Source organism: Lissotriton helveticus, chromosome 11, assembly GCF_964261635.1.
Source record: "Lissotriton helveticus chromosome 11, aLisHel1.1, whole genome shotgun sequence".
Taxonomy (NCBI): Eukaryota; Metazoa; Chordata; class Amphibia; order Caudata; family Salamandridae; genus Lissotriton; species Lissotriton helveticus.
This window is the reverse complement of record NC_136072.1, coordinates 1,006,515,100-1,006,541,941: the sequence shown is the minus strand read 5'-3', so window position 1 is coordinate 1,006,541,941 and position 26,842 is coordinate 1,006,515,100. Positions and strand designations below refer to the sequence as shown.

Sequence of the window (26,842 nt, the reverse complement as noted above, 5' to 3'; positions counted from 1 at the left end):
AACTTACACCTCCAGAAGAGCAACGCGGCTATCCCACAAGCCCTTCCATCCGGCTCCTCTCCCCTCCTTTGGCTAAGCTTTCGCCCTGTGCAGGAAACTGAGATAATCTCGTTGATCTCGACCTCCAAACCATCAGCACACATCTCAGACCCCATTCCTCCCTCACTAATCAAAAAAATGAAGCTCACCTTAGCACCTATCTGGGGCAAAATCATAAACAGCTCCCTACAAAGCGGAGTGGTCCCCGACTGTTTAAAAATGGGACAAGTCACCCCTCTGCTGAAAAAACCCGGTCTTGACTCTACTGACTTGAACAATTTCAGACCGATATCTAACCTCCATCTGCTCGCAAAAACACTGGAACGCTGCGTACTCCTGCAATTGACGCATCATCTGGACAACATCAATCTCCTGGACCCCCTCCAATCCGGCTTCAGACAAGGCCGCAGCACAGAAACCGCGATGCTGAGCATCATAGACGACATTCACGGTTCTCTTGACGCAGACAAGTGCTGCCTCCTCATACTCCTTGATCTATCCGCTGCTTTCGACATGGTGGACCATAAGCTCCTCATCAAAACTCTGCAAGTAAGAGCTGGCCTTGGCGAAGTAGTTCTCGAGTGGTTTTCCTCCTTTCTACATAACCGCTCACGAATAATAAAAATGAAGAACTTCACCTCCGAAACTCGGCAAGTCAACAAGGGCGTCCCCCAAGGATCAGTACTCTCTCCTCAGCTCTTCAACATCTATATGGAACCGCTCGCCAAACTACTCAGGAATGCCAACATCCACTTCCACCTCTACGCAGATGACACGCAGATCTACCTGGAAACCTCTTCTCTTAATGACATCCACAGACTTAATGCTGTCCTAAATGATGTTCAAGATTGGCTGACGGAAGAATCACCTGAAACTCAATCCCGACAAGACCGAAACTCTTCTCATCTCAAACAAAGAAGACAACCCTCAAATCATCGAGTGGCTGAAGTCGATCGATGCCCTTAAAGGTACTCTCACGCTAGCTGACTCCGTTAAATCTCTGGGTTTCACCTTAGACCCCAAACTAACCTTGACGAACCACATTAAGAACTCGGCAAAAAGTGCATTCTTTAACCTCAGACTTCTGAACAAAATCAAACCTTTCATTCCCAACAAGGACCTTAAACTAGCCACGCAATCTCTAGTCCTATCTAGACTGGACTACGGGAACTCAATCCTAACAGGCATCCCCAAATCGCACCTGGCCCCATTAAAAACAACACTGCATGCGGCAGCGAGAATGATCACAGGATGCAAAAAATCTGACCACATCTCCGGGGCACTCAAAGAACTCGAATGGCTACCAGTGGAAATGCGTAGTACCTTCAGAACAGCCTGCCTAACCCACAAGGCCCTCCATACCGGAAAACCAGAATACTTGGCAAACAAGCTCAAAAAAGCAGGCCAAGCTAGAAATTTGAGAAGCTCTAACTCCCTGCTGCTCATCCTACCAAAAACCAGAAAGAAGAGAACTGCGGACTGCTCCTTCACAGGAAATGCCCCCAAAATATGGAACTCTATCCCCCCGCACATCAGAACCATACCGTCCTATGCGGAATTCAAGAGCCAACTCAAATCCTTGTTCCTTATCCGTTCCCTAGGTCGTGGGTAACTAGGATCAGCAAGCATCCTCAGAACTATGTGGTATCTCTGTATCCTATTACCTAGAAGTTCTACTGTACAAACTTTTTCCTCCTCCCAAACTGTCTTTCGTTGATCGCCTTTACTTGTTACATGTCTTGTTGTTCACCTTTTCATTCCTTTTACTGTAAAGCGCTCTGCTACCTTCGGGTCTTGTTAGCGCTATAGAAAACTTCTAAATAAATAAAAATAATAAATATCAGGAAAAAACAACATTAGTGCAGATTTTTTTATCTAGGTTACCTATTTCTGATACAGAATCTGAAATAATTGTAGACACTGAGTGTGTTGTTTCAAATGTTAAAATCATTAAAGATTCTGAAGGTATTGTAACTGAATCACATTGGTTGGACATGACAAAACAGGATAATGTCTTAAAGTAAAGTCATTGACTATGTTACAAGTCAATGGCCACCCATTAGAAACTTAAGAAGCTCACTTAAACCATTTCAACAGGTATCAGATGAATTGAGCATACAGAATGGTTTGTTAATCAGGGGAGAGCTATTTGTACCACCAGTCTGAAAAAGATGATACATCTAGCACATAAAGCCCATCCAGGTTTAACATCTACTATGAAACTTTTAAAAGTGTATTACTGGTGGCCAGGATTAGATGCAGATGTTGATGCAAATGTGGATAAGTGTTCAGAAAGCTTGAAGTCTGATAAACACTGGAGATCCAGTGTAAGTGAGATGGAATTGGTTTTGATTCCAAAGATGTCCTGAACTAAAATTGCAATAGATTTTTCAGGACTTTTCCAAATTCTTAAAAGTTATTGCAAATACATTATTGTTTTGAGTGTTTACTATAGCAAGTGAATTTATTATGAATTTGTATCTAAAAAAAATACTGATTGTGTTATAAATGTTTTTGAAAAATGTTTTTCAACTGAGGAACTTCCATCTATTATTGTTTCAGATAATGGAACACAGTTTACATCACAAAAAATGATTACATTTTTCAAAAAATATGGATTAAACAAGAAAAGACACCTTTATATTCCCCAAAATCTAATGGTCAGGTTGAACGTGCCACTAGATTTATTAAAGAAGGAATCCAACTTGCTGTAGCATCTAATTTACCAGTTTCTAATTTCATTCGTGAAAAAGTAAATTGTTACAAAAACACTGTCATTTCAACTACTGACCACACACAATTCTTTTTAATGAAGGGGAAGAAATGGAAATACTGTTCTTACTCCCAAGTTTGAGATTATTCATAAACGAAATGAACGAGTAGAAATTTTAGATGACAGAAAACTAAAGCTTCATCAAAATAATTTTGAAAAACAAATAAAGGCAAAAACATATCATGACACTGTTCATAAGGCAGTTAAGACATTTTTTGAAAAAGGAGATTGGGTTATAATTAAAGAAAATTAAGTTTAGAAAGGGCTATCTGTTTACTCTGAACCCGTTTAGGTTGAGCAAGTTACCAGAAATTCACTTTAGTTAGGAGAAAAAGGTTGGTGGAATATGAGTGATGTAATTAAACTTAAACCAGGTCAACACAAAATTATAGAAAGTTCCAAAAGCAGTTTGCATTAGGAGGGAGGAGGGTTAATCTGGGATTTAATTGATTTTGAAAAATAAAGAAATGTTAATCACTTTAATACAGAACAATCAGGAATTACAGAAAGTGAAAATGTAAATTAACCTAAAGATGGTTTAGGTGATGCAGTGGACAAACAACAAAACGTTGCACATCAAGCCAACGTTTCTTTACCTTATGTTAATTCTTCTGCACATTTAAACTTAACTGATGAATCAAATGGTTTTAATGTAAAACTTGGGAATAGTTGTACTGATTAGAGATGTTTCTCAGAATTCTTCACAATGTATTTCTACCTCTTCTGTAAGGGTTTCTAAAATTCAAGACAAATTGAAAGATTTTGTTTTGTTTTAGCTCTTCATGAAAAAGGGAGATGTTGTCCATATATTTCTATTATTCATAAACTATATGGTTGTTACCAGGTGACCACTCTGTACCATATTTGCCTACTTGTTGATACCACTGTTATGTCATTATTAGAATGTTGTTTATAAATATATATATGATGTCATAGAACGTTGTAAGCATTCTCTGTATGGTTGGGTGAAGGACAGTGATGTGATTGATTATATCTCGTGCGGGACCTCAATAGTGCTTAAGAAGACGCAGTTCAAGCACGGGCCGCCTTGTCTGCAACTACAACGGAAAAGCTACCTTCCATTCAGATCCATGCTGGTCCCTGAACGACACACTGTAGGTCAAAGTAGTAACGTCGTATTCGTCCTGTACTGCACAGCTACTGTCAGCGGACACAGGTAGCTCGTACAATGTTTACATGCAGTAGAAGCACGTGCACACTCTGTAGCCAATCACCTTTCGGAATTTTGTGTAACGTAACAGTGTTGAGATGACGTAACTTCTAAACGCCAATTCTAGGCTGCCTTGCTAGTTACGAGCCCCTCCCACTCCCTGATGCTACCAGAGTGTGTTCAGCCAAGAGATTGGCTATGGCGCGACCCGGAAGTATTGAAATACCGATTTGTGTCCGTTAAAATATTAACAGTGTGCTGAATTCTCAGACAATCTGTTTAAACACCGGTCAGGTGGTCATCTGAGTAGTGGCTCTCATTTCTCGCCTTCCGTACGAACTTAACAAACTTCATCATCCCTCAAGTAATCGTGCACTCGTGAGCTGTATGTAATGTTCTCGTATAGGTGATCTGATTTGGAAAACAAAATTCCATGACAAGACATTTATATGAAGTGGAGGTTACGTATTCATAGCTACTGAGAAGTATAAAGTTACTTCACAAAATAAACAACGTAGGAAACGGACGAGGGGCACTAAATGCGACTATTGCACACACGGTAAGTGTCACCTTTGTCATTTAAATTGCGCGATTAAGAGGTCTGCTAACCAACTATGCCTGTGTATGCACGTTACTGTTTTCTAGAATCTGTTATCTACATAACCCATCTCCATGTTTTACGTGTACTCATAAACTATATTTGCATGGCTCTAAAGTGGGGGCAGCGGCTGCAAAGTAAGAGAAATGTGTTTATTGCAGTAACGTACACATTCTGCGCTTAATGTGGGGAAGTAGTAACCATACGTGGTAGCTATTGAACTAGTTTGCTGTAGCGTCGATAGTTCTTGGTGGTTCATTTGGTACTAGTGATGTGTTTTCATGGCATTGGAGTCCGAAACTATTGCGAACACTGAAGGTTAATGATTTAGCTGCTGAAACGGTGAAGAAATGTGCCCATTATGTATCATTTGAACGTTTCAGATTGCACAAGAAATAGTCGTGGCATTAATGGGGTTCTGGTTTATAAACTTCTTCTTTATGAGGATTAAGCAGCGAAGAGTAGGAGAGAGGCTGTGTTGAGAGAGTGTCTTAGAAACAGAGGATTCTCGCTTCTCACTCTTTCTTTAGGAGGGGTCATATATTTTGTATGGTCTTTCTGAAATTGTTTTTCTTGGTACACTATCTTGACAAGGCCATCCCTCCTCGAGGTCTAGTAAATTTCCAAAGGATGTATTCCAGTCATATTTTCATGCTCCGCACGCGTGCAATGAGCAAGCATGTTTTGTCCCTTATCCTGTCAATTTGTAAACGTCGACAGGATAACAATCGTACAATTGAAGTGTTGCCACTCCTGCATTTAAAAATAATCTCATACAAAAAAAGAGTCCACTAGCCAGGTGATAAAATGTAAGCAATCCAGGAAGGCGGCACACACGTTGGCGGTGGTGGTAACCCAAAGTGAGAGAGAGCGTTGCAGGAATTAAAGATGCACCAAGTCACTTAAAAAAACATGCAAAAGATAGCAGATTCTTTTGAGCAGTACTATAAGACGTTTTACTTTCATTGTTGCTCCTACAGGTGTGTGACAAGAATGCTGCTTAGGTCAGATCAAAAGTTTATTACAATGTGTTAAAATACCCTTCATACAGGCAGTACAAAACGATAAGCATTCTTTCCACTGAAATGTAGGTGAAAGGGTGTCCACAGCAAAAACACAATTCTTTATCTATGAGCTTCTTTATTATTGCAAGTTATAAAAATACTTTGAGAGGTTTCTCACAGCTTTTTTACAACCATTAAGGCAGAGTTTTTCAAACCTTATTGCTTTGCACGCCCCTAAGCAAAATGTTTTGAAGTTGGGTTCTCCCCTCCAAAACTTTATGGCTAGGATTGGGGGAGCAGGAGGGACAGGGCTGAGAGCAGGGGTCAGGGTTTATGACATAATTTTAGCTGTACATTTTCTGTAGCTCATACACCACACTAAATATTCAACTTATAAAACAGCAAATGCATCTAATAAAAAGAGTTACTGCCCCAAAACGTCTACTCCCATAGTTGGGCATTTGTGAGAGCGTCACTCTTAGACCCCAATGCACATTCTGTACTAATGATAACTGAAGTCCTGAATGGCAGGCTATCTCCTCTGCCTCTTCACTCTTCCCCCCCCCCCTCACCCCATGCCTGACGATCTCCCCAAGCTTGAAACAGTCACTGATGCCCCTTTCAGAAAAGAATGAGCTCCCACATGTTATCTATTTTTTTTTCTGGAAGGTGCTCTGGGTCCTAATGCTAGAAAGGAATATAAGCTCAAATGTCCATTTTTTTTTTAAAGTAAGACCATCATAATTGTGATGCAGTGGGCTCATCAGACCAGTGGGCCTCAGTGATGCTGCACCTGCTTTACTAATAGTTACTACCTTGCAAAGAGGGCAGTCCCCTCAGCACTTTGTTAAAAGCAGGGACTCTCATCTTGCCTCATGCCCCTCTGTGCCATCTCTCCAAAAAAAAGTGTCTCCTCTGCTTCAAATGTTCCCTCCTGTGGGCCATTGCTCCAAGACAACTGGCACAGCAAGTGTTCTGCGGGCCCTAATGCAAGCAAGGAGGGATAGTAAAACAGCCATATTTGGGGTTTACGGCTTAGCCCTGGTGTCACTGTACCTTTAGCACTGATTATACTAGCAAGGTCAATTTGCCCCACTCCATTTTTTTATGGTAGGACAGCCATAATTGAGTAGCAACGGCCACTTACACACCTGGCAGCTGTACCTGCTGCACTAATAGATGGCCTCTTTTTAGTTATTATAAAAAAAGCTAAAAAAATCTGCCCTTTTTTTGGGGGGTATCTTTCTGAGGAAGCTCCTCTGTCAATTTGTAAACCAAGAATTGTGCCCCCACACAGTGCTGCTTCTTTTGGGCCATCCTTTTAACAATAACCATGAACCTTGCGCCTTTTCTCTTTCCCCTGGACCATAACTTTGAGATCCAGGGGTTGAGAGGATCTGGGTCTGCATCTGAATGCAACCCTACAGGCCTCCTCCCTCCTACTCCTGAACTCACCTTTTTACAAAAACATCTGCCCTTGAACGGTTAATGCCGAGTTTGAGATTCCTCTTCCTGTAAGGGTGGTAGTGCAGAGAGTTAAGGAAGAAACAAACCGCCTTACCAGCCGTTAGTTGATTGAGTCACTTAAAGCCAGAGCCACTGAAAATCTGAGATTCTGCGGCATCAGCGTTTTCATCATAATCATAGGTTTACCGCATTCGCTACATAATCCATCATCTGCTACTTAACCTGCAAATTTTAACCCCAAAATTTGATTTTGTGTCAAATGGGTCAAAAGTTAATAAAAACGTGGCAATAAGTTCTGTAGCGGTAGCAGGCCATTAGCAAAGGTTGACTGGTAATCTTTCAGCTGTTTATATCACTTTTTTGGGATGTTACTAATGAGGTGAAATATTTCCCCTGACAGTGTCTCCATGAGTTAAAATGACAAAATAATGAAGTAATACAAACTACAAAACGTGGATCATTATGCTGCATAATTGCAGAAGCCCTGTCTCATAGTGACAAAGATTTATTCTTTTTAAGAGGTAATTTTAGGGGTGTTAACAGCTGAGTTCTAGAATAATGGGTATACTTATTAAATGTTTGCACTAGGTGAAGTCTTATTACTTATTGCTAAAAACTATACTTCCTAAGCTCTTTTTTTTAAATCCCAAACACTGCATCCGTTTGGAGCAACCTAGTTTAGACTGTGTGTAATGCTATTTTAATGTAATGACTTTCATATTCACAGTGTTTTGTGTCACAGACTGGTACTTCGTAGTACTATAAATACAAAGGTCACTATTCCCCAATGTACCAACTAGAGTTCAATTATGGCTCTCTCAGGTTTCACACACACAGACATCTGCTGTGATGGTGTTGTAATGTGATAAGGTTTCACGAATGGAAAGAGTATATTTGCCACCGATTAGTTTAACTTGCTTTTAATTTTGACCATTGAGTTGCTGCTCTGGAGGGCACCCTAAGTCAGGATGTCTAGCAGTGTGTGGAAAAACTTCTATTGTCTTGGGGTTTCTTTTGTGATGGGTGGGGTCGTGGTGTTGTGTGTCTTTGCCAATATTAGATAAATGGTCTGTTTTCATTTGCTACAGCACAGCTCTGTTTGATGTTCGTGCAACACTGTTCTTGGACGACGCACCTGCGTGCCGGTTCTGGCATCGAGGCCTTTGACTGTTGTGTGGCGGCCTTCTCTTCCACCCCTAATGATCTTTCTCTACTGATGAGGGAAGTTATCCCGAAACCCGAGACATGTCTCGGGCGATATCCTAAAACCCGGGACATGTATCGGGTCTAGAGATTCATCAGTCCATCAAGTACCGACTTGCACCCACCTGGGTGATCCACTAAAGAACTACAAGTACCAGATTCCCGAGGGGCGATCCGGAGGAGGGGCTAGCGGTGTGCGCTCCATTGATGACTAAACACAATATGGCTCCCTTGAGCTTTGGGCCGACGGGCTCTTGGACGACGCACCTGCGTGCCGGTTCTGGCATCGAGGCCTTTGACTGTTGTGTGGCGGCCTTCTCTTCCACCCCTAATGATCTTTCTCTACTGATGAGGGAAGTTATCCCGAAACCCGAGACATGTCTCGGGCGATATCCTAAAACCCGGGACATGCATCGGGTCTAGAGATTCATCAGTCCAACAAGTACCGACTTGCACCCACCTGGGTGATCCACTAAAGAACTACAAGTACCAGAGTCCCGAGGGGCGATCCGGAGGAGGGGCTAGCGGTGTGCGCTCCATTGATGACTAAACACAATATGGCTCCCTTGAGCTTTGGGCCGACGGGCTCTTGGACGACGCACCTGCGTGCCGGTTCTGGCATCGAGGCCTTTGACTGTTGTGTGGCGGCCTTCTCTTCCACCCCTAATGATCTTTCTCTACTGATGAGGGAAGTTATCCCGAAACCCGAGACATGTCTCGGGCGATATCCTAAAACCCGGGACATGTATCGGGTCTAGAGATTCATCAGTCCAACAAGTACCGACTTGCACCCACCTGGGTGATCCACTAAAGAACTACAAGTACCAGAGTCCCGAGGGGCGATCCGGAGGAGGGGCTAGCGGTGTGCGCTCCATTGATGACTAAACACAATATGGCTCCCTTGAGCTTTGGGCCGACGGGCTCTTGGACGACGCACCTGCGTGCCGGTTCTGGCATCGAGGCCTTTGACTGTTGTGTGGCGGCCTTCTCTTCCACCCCTAATGATCTTTCTCTACTGATGAGGGAAGTTATCCCGAAACCCGAGACATGTCTCGGGCGATATCCTAAAACCCGGGACATGTATCGGGTCTAGAGATTCATCAGTCCAACAAGTACCGACTTGCACCCACCTGGGTGATCCACTAAAGAACTACAAGTACCAGAGTCCCGAGGGGCGATCCGGAGGAGGGGCTAGCGGTGTGCGCTCCATTGATGACTAAACACAATATGGCTCCCTTGAGCTTTGGGCCGACGGGCTCTTGGACGACGCACCTGCGTGCCGGTTCTGGCATCGAGGCCTTTGACTGTTGTGTGGCGGCCTTCTCTTCCACCCCTAATGATCTTTCTCTACTGATGAGGGAAGTTATCCCGAAACCCGAGACATGTCTCGGGCGATATCCTAAAACCCGGGACATGTATCGGGTCTAGAGATTCATCAGTCCAACAAGTACCGACTTGCACCCACCTGGGTGATCCACTAAAGAACTACAAGTACCAGAGTCCCGAGGGGCGATCCGGAGGAGGGGCTAGCGGTGTGCGCTCCATTGATGACTAAACACAATATGGCTCCCTTGAGCTTTGGGCCGACGGGCTCTTGGACGACGCACCTGCGTGCCGGTTCTGGCATCGAGGCCTTTGACTGTTGTGTGGCGGCCTTCTCTTCCACCCCTAATGATCTTTCTCTACTGATGAGGGAAGTTATCCCGAAACCCGAGACATGTCTCGGGCGATATCCTAAAACCCGGGACATGTATCGGGTCTAGAGATTCATCAGTCCAACAAGTACCGACTTGCACCCACCTGGGTGATCCACTAAAGAACTACAAATACCAGAGTCCCGAGGGGCGATCCGGAGGAGGGGCTAGCGGTGTGCGCTCCATTGAGGACTAAACACAATATGGGTCCCTTGAGCTTTGGGCCGACGGGCTCTTGGACGACGCACCTGCGTGCCGGTTCTGGCATCGAGGCCTTTGACTGTTGTGTGGCGGCCTTCTCTTCCACCCCTAATGATCTTTCTCTACTGATGAGGGAAGTTATCCCGAAACCCGAGACATGTCTCGGGCGATATCCTAAAACCCGGGACATGTATCGGGTCTAGAGATTCATCAGTCCAACAAGTACCGACTTGCACCCACCTGGGTGATCCACTAAAGAACTACAAGTACCAGAGTCCCGAGGGGCGATCCGGAGGAGGGGCTAGCGGTGTGCGCTCCATTGATGACTAAACACTGTTGTATTGTTCTGCGTCTTGTCAATAAATATATATATATATATATTTTTTTTCTAAAAAAGTCCAGCCTTGCTTCCGATCGCATCTACCAGATGGGGTTGGTGCCGACAGGCGGGCGCTGGACCCGCTGTAATATTCAAATTTCCTCGCACTGCCAGAACGCAAGAATAGTCGCACTCAGGATTTGAAAATAAAGAGTTGTTAAGTATTTATTGACTGACGCGTTTCGACAGCACGGTCTTCAAAGACTGTGCTGTTGAAACGCGTCAGTCAATAAATACTTAACAACTCTTTAGTTTCAAATCCTGAGTGTGATTATTCTTGTGTTCTGGCAGCGCGAGGAATTTTGAATATATATCCCAGAACTCATCCTACGTGAACAAAAGGTGCCACAAACCCTGACAAGGCGGCTTCGGCGTGGTGGGCACGCAGGCTCCCACCTTTACATCCAAAAGCACTCCTCACTTTAAGAAACACGTAGTTCCAGAATCTATAGGATTTCAACTGCATTTATTGAACAGGCAAGATATGCGGCAGCTTGTAAACATTCCGATGCGGTTCGGCATCTTTCTGAGCCTTGATTACAGGTGGACTTAATTGCATTTCAAATTACCACATGCTTTTTTATGCACCAAACGGACCAGCCAGTTTATACATGGTCGGTCCATTGATCACTTTTGTGCAGCGTATTGGAAGCCAATTAAACAGTTACAAAGTCTTTTCCAGCAGCATACTTCTACATATGGCTGTTTTATTCCAACCCTACTGTGTTAACTTAAATTTAACAGTGGTCCTAATAGGCTTTTATGAAATGCCCTTCACAGTACGAGCCTTCTGCTTTACGTCTCCTTGTTGCGTTTTAATCCTTAGAAACTTAGCAAGAGGGAATTCCAATCTCACCTCCCTTGCCTGCTTCACTGCAGTTTTCACACAGGCAAAGTCCCATTTTTTAATTCAGTGAAAGCAGGTGGGTTAGGCACCTGATTTACACCCAGATTCATCAATCCCATATTCTGCGAATTTTAAATTGCGAAAAATACCGAATCGCAATTTAAAATTCGCAGAATGGGATGCATCAACAAAAGCGATTTGAAAAAGTGAATCGCAATTGGCCGCAATTGCCGATAGCGATTACCGCAAAATTGCAGAAAAATCGCAGATTCGCACGTTGACCATGTTGAAATTGCGAACTCGCAATTACCGAAATCGCAATTTGCGATCTCGCTAACGGCGAGATCGCAAAAACGGGAAGTCGCATTTCGAGCCCATTGAGGACATCACAACCAGGAAGTAGGCTGTTGCCTCCCTCGTTCTGATCACTGAGCCTGAAAGTGGAAGCAGTACTGGCCAGAGCTCCACTACAGACAACTTGCAGCACCACACCAGGACACCACCAACCTTCAAAATGTCCCAGGAAGCAGCAGGGAGCAGTGCCCCAGGAAGGAAGAGAAAGATTACATTTCTGAGCAGGAACTTGAGTTCCTCATTGAGGGAGTCTGTAAGGACCATGCTCGCCTTTTCGGTAAGGACTCTCGGAGGGTGCCTGAGGCTGACAAGCGCCGCATCTGGCTGCGCATCCGCGCAAAGGTTAATTCAGTGGGGTGACCCAGCGCTCTATAGACGAATTAAAAAAGAGGTGGTATGACCTCAGAGGGCGTGCCAAAGAGCGAATCGCTGAGAGGCTGGGGGAGCGACTTGCCACCGGTGGAGGAGAGCCCACTGTCACACCCAACACTCCACTGGAAGACCTTGTGGAGGACACCCTGAAGCCTGCGTGGGGGTTACCCAGCTGGACTCGTCCCGACCCACCCAACAATCCCAAGGTAAGTGCCATGCGACTACGAACCCGTCCCCTAACAATGCCCATGACTCCTGAGCTAGCTATTTCACAACCCCAGTAATGCAGGCCATGCACACCTGAAATGCCCTATTGCATTGTGGGAGTTGTAGTGTAACCAAAATTCCCAGATAGCCCAACACAGCCAGACCTGTCAATTCAAAGTAATTCCTAAAGCCAGTCAGGGAAAGCAAGCCTGCATGCGTGCAGCAACATCTCATGTGCAAGATACATATCATTAATCATGCACCCATTTACATCACAGGTGCGTCTGAACAACCCAGCACCGACAGTGAGGCCCTACATATAGAGGAGAACCCGGAGGACACCGAGGGTGAGGGCCAACCTGCACCACGACCAGGACCATCTCAGCCACCAGCAGCAGTACCACCACCTCCCCATGTGGACAGGGCCACCCCTGCAGCCACAGGTGCCCAGCAACCACCCCAACTGACACCCACGGCAGTGGTACAGGCCACACCACCAGCAGCCAGGAGGCAGACAAGGCGCACAGCCGCAGTGAGATCACAGTTCAGCGGACTGACGCGCCAGCAGCGTGACGCCTCAACACGCGCGGGCAGGGGCGTCCATGTACGGGATCCTGGCCTGGCCATTGAACGCCGCATGCTCGCGGTACATCAGAAGCAGGCGCGTCACTTGGCAGCCATTCACCACGCAATACAGTTCCCATGTGATATCATGGACAACAAAGGCCACATTATTGTGAATAAACCATAAGAATTTATGGTCTCAGGTAAATCCAACTCATGTCATTATTACATTTGTCATGCATGAGTGCAGTGTTGTGTGAGGGGAATGGGTGCACTAGAAACAGTTCATTGTGATTTGGTTGCGGCGCCTGTGTCCTTCAGCAGGATTCTCCCCGCGTGCATGATGCACGTTTGCAGGTTGGCGGTTGTCCCCTTCTGACTCACTACCAGAGATATCCAAAGGTATCCTCCGCTTGGTAGCAATGTTGTGGAGTATTGCACACAAGGCCACGATGCGGCAGCAGACCTCAGGCTGGTATTTGAGGGCCCCACCAGTCTTGTGTAGGATGCGGAATCTGCTCTTTAAAAGTCCAAATGTCCGCTCAATGCAATTCCGAGTGCGAATGTGAGCAGCATTGTAATGCCGTTGCTGTGGTGTGGCAGGGTTGAGGTATGGGGTGAGGATGTACTCACGGAGGCCATAGGCGCTGTCACCTGAATGAAAGGAGCAGAGTGTTAGTGCCTGTCATGCGCAGCTACATGGTCTCGATGTACTGTTTGTTGGCACGTGTACTTACCTAGAAGGTGTCCTTCGCCATAGTCTCCCCTGGCCAGTCGTGTGTGCATGCCGCGGTGCCGGAATATGAAGGAGTCATGCGTGCTCCCCGGGTATTGTGCCACTATGTCAGTGATGATTGTCTTGGCGTTGCACACATCTAGATGTTCAGTGAGTGGTAGGACTTGCGGTTCCTGTACATGTATTCTGTCACTGCGGGTGGGCAGATGTGGATGTGGGTACAGTCCATGCATCCAATTACATGGGGGAATTGTGCTAAGTTGTAAAAATCTAGCTTGGTTTGATTCAAGTCCTGTTGGGTGGTTGGGAATTTAATGTAATGGTGTAGGCGGCTCAACATGGCATCCAGGAAACTCCTCAGGCAGCAGGACATGGTGCTCTGGGAGATCCCCCCCTGCAACAGAAACTATCCCCTGGAAGCTTCCGGAAGCCAGGAGGTGCAGGCTGCAATTGACCTGGACATGAGTGGGCACGGCATTGGTCCTCCTCGTTGGGTGCTGCATCAGGGGGTCAAGGTCCCGGATGAGCTTTGTAATCATTGCCCCATTCAGCCGGTACTTTGAGTAGATTTCCTCATCAGTTTGGCCCAGTAGTGTGACCCGCTGGCGGAAAATTCGCTCCTGGATCCTGCGTCTGTTCCTTGCTGCAGCCTGGAGCCTTCACCGCCTAACTACCATGTAGAGTCCTGGCATTGTGATTGTCCTCATGCTCCTACTGTGTCTCCTTAAGTGCGTTTGGTCAGCCCCGCACCTGTGGCTCGTTTGGAAAAAAAATTGGATTTTTTTTTTACTTCATGGTTACCACCTGGTTTGGGTTCTCCCTAGCAACATCAATGCTACAGCAATTCCCCCTCTGTGCTGACCATCTTTGACTCCCATTGTTCATGACGAGCTCAGCTCGTCATGAGCACACAAGCAGTGTACTGCATGACGAGCTGAGCTTGTCATGAGCATGGAAGGGGTTAATTTGCGCTTCGCAAATAGTGATTTTGAGGTTTTTCGCTTTTTGCAATATTTCATGCATTTGGTTTGCGATTATTTTGCAAATTCGCAGAATCATTGGGAACTCGCTATTTCCGATTCGCATAGGGGGTTCCACCTTGATTCTGCGATTATCTTTGCGAATTCGCAAATAATGTTTTGCGATTTCGCATTTGGGTCCGGTTTTGTTTCATGAATTGCGATTCTTGGTATTCAATCAATCAATCAAGGATATTTATAGAGCGCACTACTTACCCGGAGGGTCTCAAGGCGCTGGGGGGGCTGCTCCTGCTCGAAGAGCCAGGTCTTCAGCTTCTTCCTGAAGGAGAGGTGGTCTTGGGTCAGGCGCAGGTCGGTCGGGAGGGAGTTCCAGGTCTTGGCGGCCAGGTAGGAGAAGGACCTTCCTCCTGTTGTCGTTCTTCGGATGCGGGGGACGGCGGCGAGGGCGTGGCTGGCTGATCGGAGATGGCGTTTGGGAGCGTAGAAGTTGACGCGGTTGTTGAGGTAACTCGGGCCTTGATCGTGTAGGGCTTTGTGTGCGTGGGTGAGGAGACGGAAGGTGATTCTTTTGTTGACGGGGAGCCAATGCAGATCTCTCAGATGTCCGGAGATGTGGCTGTGTCGTGGGATGTCGAGGATGAGTCTGGCTGAGGCGTTCTGGATCCGCTGGAGTCTCTTCTGGAGCTTCGCGGTGGTTCCGGCGTAGAGGGCGTTGCCGTAGTCCAGTCGGCTGGTGACGAGGGCCTGGGTGACCGTCTTCCTGGTCTCGGTGGGGATCCACCGGAAGATCTTCCGTAGCATGCGCAGGATGTTGAAGCATGACGAGGAGACGGCGTTGACTTGTCTGGTCATGGTGAGGGAGGAGTCCAAGATGAAGCCCAGGTTGCGTGCGTGGTCTGTCGGTTTGGGTGCGTTGCCCAGGGCGGGGGGCCACCAGGAGTCGTCCCAGGCGGAGGGTGAGGATCCCAGGATGAGGACTTCCGTCTTGTCTGAGTTCAGTTTCAGGCGGCTGGTCGTCATCCACTCGGCTACGTCTTTCATCCCTTCGTGAAGGTTGTCTCTGGCGGCGGTGGGGTCGTTGGTCAGGGAGAGGATCAGCTGGGTGTCGTCAGCGTAGGAGATGATGTTGAGGTTGTGTTGGCGTGCGATGGCCGCGAGGGGGCTCATGTAGACGTTGAACAGGGTGGGGCTCAGTGATGATCCTTGAGGGACGCCGCAGATGACTTCGGTGGCCTCTGACTTGTATGGTGGTAGGCGGACTCTCTGTGTTCTTCCGTCGAGGAAGGAGACGATCCATTCCAGAGCCTTCTCTCGGTCGGTTGGAGATCCGGAGTGGATGGAGTTCATCATGCGGACGGTGTCTTCGGTGCTGATCGGAGTCCAGGCGCGGATGGTGGTGGTGGGGGGCGGTGGTTCGGTCGTGGCGAGCGTCGGTTGAGCGCTGAAGCTGTTGTGTATGTCCGCGATCTTGTTGTGGAAGTAGGAGGCGAGGGAGTTGCAGAGGTCTTGCGATGGGGTGATGTCGTTGTTTCCGGCGTTGGGGTTGGAGAGCTCTTTCACGATGTTGAAGAGTTCCTTGCAATTGTGTGCGTTGTTGTCCAGCCGGTCCTTGAATGCAGTTTTCTTGGTGGCGCGGTCGCAATAGCTATTTCGCAGCTATTGCGATCGCAATTTGGGTTGATGAATCTGGCTGTTATATCCCAGAACAAATCCTTTGTGATGAAAAGGTGCTACAAACCCTGATGGGGCGGCTTTGGCGCGCTGAGCACGCAGGCTTCCACCTTCACATCCAAAAGCACTCCTCATTTTAAGAGACATACCGATTCCAGAATCTTTAGGATTTCAACTGCATTTATCAAACAGGCAAGATATGCAGCAGCTCATGAACATCCAGATGCGTTTCAGCTTCTTTCTAAGCCTTGTTCACAGGTGGGCAGAGTTGCCTTTCAAATAACAACATGCTTTTTTAATGCATCAATCAGGCCAGCCAGTTCTTAACCCCTTCAGTGCTGCGCGAATTACGCTGCGGTGCTGAAGGTTCTAAAGAACCAATGGACTCATGACGGAACGGTTCCGTCATGAGCACAGGCCAACCGATGCTCATGACGGAACCGTTCCGTCATGAGCACCGAAGGGGTTAAATGGTCCATTGATCTCTTTTGTGCAGCACAATCGAAACCATTTAAACAGTTTCAAAGTATTTTCCAGCAGCATATGTTCTCATATTGCTTTTTAATGCTATTTCTTAACTATAACCTCCCTGTAACTTGGGTGTGTGAGTGGGTGTGTGTGCCAGTGCGTGTGTGAGTAGCTGTGTGGGCATGTGAGTGGCTATATGAGTATGTAAGCGGATATGTAACTGGTTTTCTGGGTTTGAGTTGGTGTGCTATTGGCTGTATGGTTGTGTGTGCATGTGTGAGTGGGTCTTGGTGCATGTGTGACTGGCTGTGTGTGCATATGTGACTGGCTGTGTGGGTCTGTGAGTGAGTGTGTCTCTGATTGGCTGTGTGAGTGACTGTACACATGAGTGGGTGTGTGCGTAGTTGCATGGGTGTATTAGTGAGTGTATTTGTACCTGTAAGGGTGTGTGAACCGTGAGCTGGGTTTCTGAGCAGGTGTGTGAGTGATTGGGTAGGTGTGCAAGTGTGTGTGTGTGTGTGACTGGTTGTGTGGGTCTGCGTGTGGGTGTATGAGGGGTTTTGTGGGTGTGTGAGTGGCTGTACAAGTGTGTGAGTGGGTGTGTGAGTGGTGTTCTGGGTCTCAGAGTCAGTATGTGAGTGGGTGTATGATGTGTGAGTGAGTAGATGTATATATTTGTTTTAAATTGGGATCTGTATTTGTGGATCTCTTATGGATTCACATAGGGGGCACTGAGAGCTGCAGTGGATCCACGCGCGCTTAAAAAAATGATTTTAGTCTGTTTCTTGCACATGAGAAGTCCCTTACAGACCCCTCCATCAGTCCCTTAGGGTCCTGATATCTCTAGCCTGACATCCTTATATCCTATTTACACTTTATTTCCATTCCTCTCTTTGCCCCAGGAATCATTTTCAGATTGACAAAATGAAAGTTGCAACATTTCTCTCATGTTGCGGACCACCAATTACAGCATTGCTGTTGGCTTGTGGATCCACCGCAGATCCACGTGTCTTTTTCTATATTAACTTAAAAACTACTGAACAGATTGACACCAAATTACAAATAGCACTCTTTCCAGACCAATCTCTAGCTTTCTGCCAAATTTGATATAATTCCGTTCAGCGGTTCGGGCTGTAGTCGTGTTTAAAATCCCTTTTCGGAAATTGCATGGGGAAACGAGTTTTGGGACAATCCCACTTTGTCTCTGCCTCCGCTTGACAAATCACCCCAAAACTATCCAGACAGCATCTGAAGTGAGTGTCAAACTAGTGTTCAAAATGTCAAACGGCGCCAAAGTTATTAGGAAAACCAAAAACGCTTTTCCTATGGAAATGAGGGCCGAACTATAGCTACATACCGGCGACCGGCAGTAGGTGTGTGTGTATATATATGTGTGTGTGTGTGTGTGTGTGTGTGTATATATGTGTGTGTGTGTGTATGTGTATGTGTGTGTGTGTATGTATATGTATATGTGTTTGTGTGTGTGTGTATATGTGTGTGTGTGTGTATATATGTGTATGTGTGTATATATATGTGTGTGTGTGTATATGTGTGTGTGTGTGTGTGTGTGTGTATGTATATTTCTCCAGTATTAGGGGTGTCTTTCATAGATTCACATGCTTGAATATTCCCCGTCGTCGAAGTGGGAGTCCCACAGTACATAGAATAGCAGTAATATATACATATATACATGAAAATTACCATAATTACATATATACATATATAAAATGCAGTAAAATATATATAGTTTAAAAGTACCATAGAACCAAATAGGCCCATAGAAAGCCTAAGGGAGAACTCACTTTAGTAACATATCAGTGTCATTATGTATTGGTCCACATTCTAGCCAATCAGGCTGTAGCTCCCTCTAGAACCTTCTCCTCAGAAGCCCAAGTCCTCAGATTTTCTACCGCACGTCGTGTGAAGGGAGTCTCCCTGAGCTCTGCTCAGTTTTTCTTCTTACATAGCTGTTTTTTCTTCTCAGATGTCTTCCTCAAGGAAATCTTTGTTCAGGCCATGTCCATCTTGTGGAAAATTGCGTCTCTTTCATGAAGATCCACACAGTAAATGTATTTACCGTCTCTACCCGGACCATGAGGTGAAGAACTGTAAGTACTGCCGTACTTTTCCACCTAAAACTTTAAGGGACAGAGAGGCCTGTCTCCTTCTGTGGCTACAGAAGTTGAAGTCAACTGACACGGTGCTCTCGGAGGTTGAGAGTGTTTCTTCTTTCCAGTCAAAGACCTCTCAGAAGTGTGGGTCGGAGACTGAGGTGGCTTCTCCTTTTCTCAAGAAAAGTAGACTTGTGGGAACATCTTTGGCTGTCTCCCCACAGGATTTACCTCCTATTACGCCTACAGGACCTGGCTCTCTGGCGTCACTGTCTAAAGCCATGCCTTCGTCCTCTAAAACGGGCACTGGCTTGTCGACGGGCTCGTCGACGCGTCCGTCGACGACCTCCTCGACGACGAGATCCCTGGATGCTGTCTTCACATCGACGACATGTTCCATGTCTTTAAGGACTACGTCGACGACGACCACCTCGTCGACGACGACCCATGAGGTGAGACCCATTACCTCGATCGTAAAGATCACGTTGACGACTGTCAAGTCAACACCGTCGACGAAGAAGCCACCGTCGACGCGTCACCCGTCGACGCACTCCTCGTCGTCGACCAAGACCACAACGGGCTGCTGTCCATCGACGGGACCTTCATCGTCGTCGACCACCTCGTCGACGACTATTGCATCAATGGTTAGAGCGGCAGACCCTGATGCAGAGGTCTAGCCTGGGACCAGGGTTCAATTCCCCCGCCTCGGCGGGTCTTGGGCTCAAAATTCCACGGACCTGATAATTCTTGCCTCGGTGCCTATTCCAATCATGGAGTCCCACTCTGCAACTCTGGGCAATAGCTTGCTTAATATCCACAACGGCCCCCACAACGCTAAGGATGCCTGGCCTCCACCTTGGGGGTGCCCAGGAGTGGACACCTCACAGGGAAAGCCAGGATGGGTTACACAGCGGTATTCGTACAAGCGCCTTGAGACCCTTGCGGGTGAGTAGTGCGCTATACAAGTATGAATTTACATTACATTACATTACATTACATCGTTGACGACAACTTCGTCGACGGTTGTCGCACCGTCGACGGCCCAGCCTTCGTCGACGGGATCATCTTCTCCACGAGCAAGGCTCTGCCCCCGTCGAAAAAATCTTCGTCGACGAAGGAAAAATCACGTCCGTCGAAGGAAAAATCACGTCCGTCTCCAGTTATGGATTCTTAACCGGCTTTTGGATCTTCCACCACTACCACTACGTCGACGGGCTCGTCGACGGCGCACCATCCTTTAGCCACGGCTACCACCTTCACAGTGGTCACTGCTTCAACGCTTAAAAAAGTGCCTCTTATACAATTGAGTCCTATCAAAAGTGGTTCTACTCTTCCTGACCAATTGTTTCAGTCTGCGGTAGAGGACTCCAATGATGGTTCAGAGGTGGAGAATGTCTTCAGCCAAGCGTCTAGTCCATCCGAGCTAAACATCTAGTGCCAAGATTATGATGAAGAGGAGGAAGAAAACGTCGAAGATGGGACGGATCTATTTCCTGTGGACACTTCAGAGGCACCTATGGCGGAACAAACGACACAGATACCACTGTCTTTGGTAATGAATCTGCAGCACATGCTGGACGCTCATAATCACAGATTCCCGCCGTCCAGACCTGTTTCTCCAGTGCCGCAACCTCCTCCGCAGCCTCTAATTCCTGCATCAGTTCCTCCCAGGTCACCAGTACGTACCCAGCAGGATACAGATAATGAGGATCCAGACCCTCACAACCCAGATCAGGATGATGATGATACTGGCCTTCAGGAGTGAGACGATTACAGGGCTCATACACCTTCGACCCCACCAACGTCGCCTTTAGCTTCGCCTCCTGTGGACATTGGCAGTTTCCATAACTTGATGGTCCGTGCTGCGAAGAGGTTTCACCTCACTTTGGAAGTGCAACAGACTGATTGCTTTCTATACGATTTCGAAGACTTACCTCAACGGCAAGCTCACACTATTCCGATCATCGACCATGTTTGGGAGGAAGGCCTCAAATTGATGGAGAGACCAAATTCAATTCCTGCCGTCTTACCAAGGCTGGATAAAAAATATAAAGCGCCACCGAATTCTCCGGCATGCCTAGTGTCTCAGCCTAAGCGGATTCCGTCATTACCCAGGCAGCTCAAAAAAGGTCCTGCAATCCTGCCACACCTCTCAGATCTCTTCCTGATCAGGAAGGCCGCAAGCTGGACTCCATAGGAAAAAAATTTACCCCCATGGCAGCCACTACTGTAAGGGCAGCTAATTCCTTGGCTATTCTTGGACGGTACGACCGCCAAATGTGGTCCACAATTTCCAGATGCCATCCGTGCGGAAGCACAAGCCATCATTCAGGTGGGAGAAAAGATCTCTTCAGAGATTGACTGCGCCCTTGAAATTTCCTCTACGGGGTTCAGGCAATTGGCTGGAGCTGCAGTTTTGAGGCGTCAAGGCTGGTTAAAGTCTACAGCATTTCGCCCAGAGGTTCAGGCTAGAGTACTCGATCTACCATATGACGGTGATTCGCTCTTCAACAAACATGTCGACGATGTCCTCGAATCGATCAAAAAGGATACAGACACGGCCAAAGCTTTAGCAACCCTACAGTATAGAAAGCGGCCATTTCGAGGGGCACGTGGTAGATTAGGCAATTCTTCCACTTTTCGTGGCTCAAACCAATATCGCTCATACAATGACAACCGTCAAAGGAATACTTACCAGTCCCAAAATCGACAGACCTCCCCCAGGCCATACCAGAGGAAAACCACATACAGAGGTGGTTCAAATGCAAAAGAAACCGTGACAGTCTCAGCGTCAACCTTCCACCGACTGTAAAAATTGGAGGGCGAATCTCCAACTACATCTTGAATTGGCCGAACATCATCTCAGATCAATGGGTCCTAGATTTGATTTCAAAAGGACATACCTTGGAATTTACAAAATTTCCTCCCAATCGTCCTCCTACTGGTCCGCCCCTTCCCCATTTCGAGGAACTATTGGCTCAAATCAAATTAATGATCAGGAAGGGTGCTATCGAGGTAGTACCGCAAGGCCAGCGAGGCAAGGGTTTTTACTCCCGCTTCTTTTTAGTCAAGAAAAAGTCGGGGGAGTGGCGCCCCATTTTGGATTTACGGGCTCTGAAAAAATTCATCACCTCGAAAACTTTTCAAATGTTGACCTTGCTCCAAATTTTGAATTATCTCAACCCCGGAGAATTCTTCTCCACGATCGACCTCCAGGACGCGTACTTTCACGTGCCAATTCACCCCAGGCACAGAAAGTACCTCCGTTTTACAGTCAGACACCTCCACTTTCAATTCAGAGTTCTGCCGTTTGGCCTACGCTCAGCACCGAGGGTCTTTACCAAGATCATGGCCCCGGTAGCTGCTTTTCTGCGCCTGCAAGGCATTCAGTTTTATCCATACCCGGACGATATAAAGGCCCGACCCGCCAGCTGGCAAATCGCTAGATTCTCGGCTAGCAAAAGTTTTCGTCTCCGAGGAAAGGCAGACCGCATGCTCAAGATGGTACGATTCCTGCAGTCAAAGCTGTGCGTTTCAGTCCGAATGTTGAAATCATTCCTGGGCATGGCTTCCTCGTGCATACAGTTGATCCCCAACTGCAGGCTACATATGAGGGTCGTTCAAGAGGAACTAGACAAGCAGTGGAAGCAGATTTCAGGATCATTCAAAGACAGGATCATTCTCACGCCCCGCATTCAGGCAGCTCTGAAATGGTGGTCTCACCCTCCGAACATATCCATCGGTCGGTCCTTTCAAGACGCGACTCCGACTCTGACGCTTCCAACCGATGCTTCCCTAGAGGGTTGGGGAGCGCACCTCGAAGGAATATCAGTAAAAGGAAAGTGGACTGCAGTCCAGCGCACTTAGCACATAAACCGCCTGGAGCTTCTTGCGATCTTCCTTGCCCTGAAATCTTTCCAGAGGTTAGTGCAGGGCCAATCTCTGGTGGTGAGAACAGACCAAACCACCAGCATACACTACCTCAACAAGCAGGGCGGCACGAGGTCCCTTATGCTTTCCCGACAAGCACAGGAGATATGGAACTGGGCGATTCATCATCAAGTTCATCTTACAGCCATCCATGTGCCGGGTGTTTCCAATGTTCTGGCGGACTCACTCAGCAGATCTCTCTCGGACAATCACGAGTGGGAACTCAACCAACCAACTCTCGAGTTCATTTTCCATCAGTGGGGCCAGCCGCAGATGGATCTCTTTGCGACTGCCGCAAACAGGAAATGCCAACGCTTTGCAAGTAGTCATCCCCACAGAGAGTCGAGCGGAAATGCATTTTCAATCAACTGGTCGAACGAATTCATCTACGCTTTCCCTCCGCTTCCTCTGATTCCGCACAGGTTGCACAGGATGAGGCTTCAACCCTGTCTGTCATCCTGATCGCACCCAAGTGGCGGCGGCGCCCTTGGTTCTCGGACCTTCTGTTGTTTTCCCAGACCGAGCCAATATCGCTTCATCCTCTGCCTCACCTCCTCACGATGAAGCAAGGGCAGATTTGCCACCCAGATCCGGCATATCTCCAGCTTCATGCCTGGAACCTGACCACAATGAATTTGCACGTCTAACCATCGACGCAGATTGCAGGGAGGTGTTGGCGCACGCTCGCGCTCCATCCACCATTAAAACCTATGAGCTGAAGTGGAAGCGTTTCTGTGTTTGATGCCACACCAAAGCCTTGGATCCAATGACCGCCAAACCGAAACAAATCCTGCCTTTTTTCCTATCCCTTGCAAAATCAGGACTTTCTCACTCCACTCATAAGGTGTTTCTGGCAGCACTTTCCCGTTTCCGTCATGATGGTTCCACGTCACTGTATTCCTCTAGAGTCATCCAACAGTTTTTCAAAGGCCTCTTCCGGATGTTTCCACCCATTCGTCGCCCTCCACCTGCTTGGCGACTAAATCTGGTTTTGTCTCAACTCCTCCTACCTCCTTTCGAACCCATCCATTCCGCAACCTTAAAATTCCTCACGTGGAAAGTTGCTCTGCTGCTCGCCTTGACATCATCTAGGCGTGTTAATGACATCCAGGCATTCACTATTCAGCCTCCTTTTCTCCAGTTCTCCAATGAGGCGGTTACGCTCCGTACTAATCCAAAATTTATTCCGAAGGTTCCAAGTGATTTTCATCTCAATGAACCTGTCATTCTAAAGACTTTCTTTCCTCATCCACAAACTCCTGCTGAACGTTCATTACATTAATTGGATGTGAAATGCTGTCTTAAGTTTTACATTCAGCGTACTACACCATTCAGGAAATCAGACCAGCTGTTCGTGGCCTATGGTCCGATCTGCAAAGGACAACCTGTTACCAAACAGACTATTACTAGGTGGATTTCCTCCACCATTACTTTTTGTCATCAGCGGGCTGGCAAGCCCCTTCCTGCTCCAGTACGAGCTCATTCAACTAGAGCTGTGTCAACCTCTACTGCCCTCTTTGCGGGGGTACCTCTACGACACATTTGCAGAGCTGCTACGTGGTCGAGCAGCCATACTTTTACGAAGCACTATTGTCTCCAATCAACAGACGCCGCGGATGCGGCAGTGGGACAAGCGGTGCTGCGGAATCTTTTCCAGTGAAGAGGAGCCTCTGTTGCTACCCGCCTTCAGTCATAAAGGTATTTTCTCTTGAATTTGGCTATATTGCATTTTAAATGATATGAGAGTGTATACTTGGAGTTTTATGTTACCTTTATGACTTATGTGATGATTTACTGCTTTCTACTCTTATTCAAGCATGTGAATCTATGAAAGACACCCCTAATACTGGAGAAGAACATAAGTTACTTACTTCTCCAGTATTGGTGTCTTTCATAGATTCACATGCGACCCTCCCTTCCTCCCCTCAGAGGCTCCTTTTCTCCTCGGGCACTTTTGGGTTACTTGGTGCTACGAAAATCTGAGGACTTGGGCTTCTGAGGAGAAGGTTCTAGAGGGAGCTACAGCCTGATTGGCTAGAATGTGGACCAATACATAATGTGACTGATATGTTACTAAAGTGAGTTCTCCCTTAGGCTTTCTATGGGCCTATTTGGTTCTATGGTACTTTTAAACTATATATATTTTACTGCATTTTATATATGTATATATGTAATTATGGTAATTTTCATGTATATATTACTGCTATTTTATGTACCGTGGGACTCCTACTTCGACGACAGGGAATATTCAAGCATGTGAATCTATGAAAGACACCAATACTGGAGAACCACAGTTTACAGGTAAGTAACTTATGTTCATGTGTGTGTATGTATATATATATGTGTGTGTGTGTGTGTGTGTGTGTGTGTGTGTGTGTGTGTGTATATATATAATATATATATATATATATATATATATATATAAAATGAAAAACGGGTTATATCGCTGTGTTCTTGTAGTGTTATAAAAAAATAATAGTAGAAATGAATGCAACATACTGTGCAAACGGTTTACATTTTATTTTTCAGGTGTAAAATTATGAAAAACTGGGGCGTTATTGGTGGGATTGCTGCTGCTTTTGCAGCAGGTTTATATGTTCTCTGGGGTCCCATCACTGACCGAAAGAAACGCCGGAAAGGTGGGCATATTTATTTTTTCTATGTAAAGGCATTAAGTATTTTCCCTGTTATTGCCCTTAAAGTATTTATAGCAGTGTTTCAGTCTCTTCTGCTGTGTTCTGACGTGTGTGATTGTGTGTGTAAGGGATGTGAAAAGGACAAAGTTCTCCATGTAGGTGACACTTAATGGAATTTTTTTATGTCTCGCCTTCAAACAGCATTAGTTTTCAGTATTCGAAGATATAGATTGTCACTAATACATTAAACTATATACATCTAATGGGCTTTCGGTTGGCCAGTTATTCTTGATTGGGTGGCGTTTTTGTCTCTTTCTTTGATTCTTATTCAATAGCTTTCCTCCCTAATCTTTGTTTGTCCCAGCTCTGTAGTATTTCTTCTTTACTGTTTTATGATTGGATAACTTGTGGCCTCTCAGTGTTTACATTCAAGGAACTACTATTATTGTTATTTTTTCTCCATGGGAGTGCATCTCTTTACCTGCTCTCTCTCTTGTTTGCTACTTCCACTGTCAAATTCCCTCCCACCGCCGTGTTGTTGCTCCTGCTCTGTCTTGTTTGTGTTTTTTAAACACCCACACGCATGCTGTTTGGTGATGTTGTCTTCCACTCTTACCTCTGTTGCTCCCTGTCCCTTCTATCCTCTCTGCCGCAATTGTTTGTTAAATATTTTCTCAAATACTTCCTTTTTTTTCCGAGAGTCCAGCAGCTAAAATTTCCAACGTTCCAAGATTGATTCTATATGTTTGCGCCTATGCCTACGTTTGTCTTCATGCTGTGCACCATACTGCCATGTTACCTATGCTTGCACATATGCAGAACAGCATTGCAAAAAAGCATTAGCAAAGCCACAACAGACCTACATTACTTGTAACAAGCAAGCCTGATTTGCTTTGCCAATACTTGTTGTATCACCCGTTTGTAGGAGCACCAAGCCCACTATTGTGGGTTCATACCATGATAAATGGAAGAGGAATAAAAATAATTTCCCAGTTCTCCAAATTCTATCACGTTGTCACGTCTAAATAAAGTCTCCTAAAATTAGTCATCTTTTAGTTTGTTGAGTGGACGAGCAAAGAAATCTGTTAATCATTAACTGTCTGCTTTCTGCTGGTGACAAGGATGGCATTACATTTGACCACAAGTCCATTGTCTTCTTTGTTTTCCCTCCATTTGACTCAGTTTATTAGACTTTGAAACCTCTGAAGTTGCAGTTGTGTCTTTAACTGCATTGTTTAATTCAGTATCCAAGTTCCCTCAACGTGTTCTCTTCTTGTTACCATTATAATACAGTACCACTGTCTATTCCTTCAGAAGCTTTTTCCACAATACCCAAAAGAGAAGGAGTCCGAAGAGTATCCCATCCCTTTCTTAAATGTGTTATCACCCTAACTTTGAATTTGGTAACTTTTCAGTGGTTTATGAGCAGAATTCTGG

The 26,842-nt window shown here is 46.3% G+C and overlaps 1 protein-coding gene and 1 long non-coding RNA gene across 2 annotated transcripts in view; one reads left to right on the top strand and one right to left on the bottom strand.

Moving 5' to 3' along the window:
• Positions 1-4,003, bottom strand: part of LOC144792401 (uncharacterized) — a 111,263-nt gene extending 107,260 nt beyond the window's left edge. Inside the window, exon 1 of the long non-coding RNA XR_013602554.1 lies at positions 3,889-4,003. This is a non-coding gene — a long non-coding RNA (uncharacterized LOC144792401). The remainder of the gene's footprint in view (positions 1-3,888) is intronic.
• A 188-nt stretch (positions 4,004-4,191) lies between these two features.
• Positions 4,192-26,842, top strand: part of USP30 (ubiquitin specific peptidase 30) — a 394,500-nt gene continuing 371,849 nt past the window's right edge. Inside the window, exons 1-2 of the mRNA XM_078667396.1 lie at positions 4,192-4,542; positions 25,299-25,408. Coding sequence (XP_078523522.1) covers positions 4,523-4,542; positions 25,299-25,408 — 130 coding nt within the window. The 5' untranslated portion in view covers positions 4,192-4,522. The remainder of the gene's footprint in view (positions 4,543-25,298; positions 25,409-26,842) is intronic.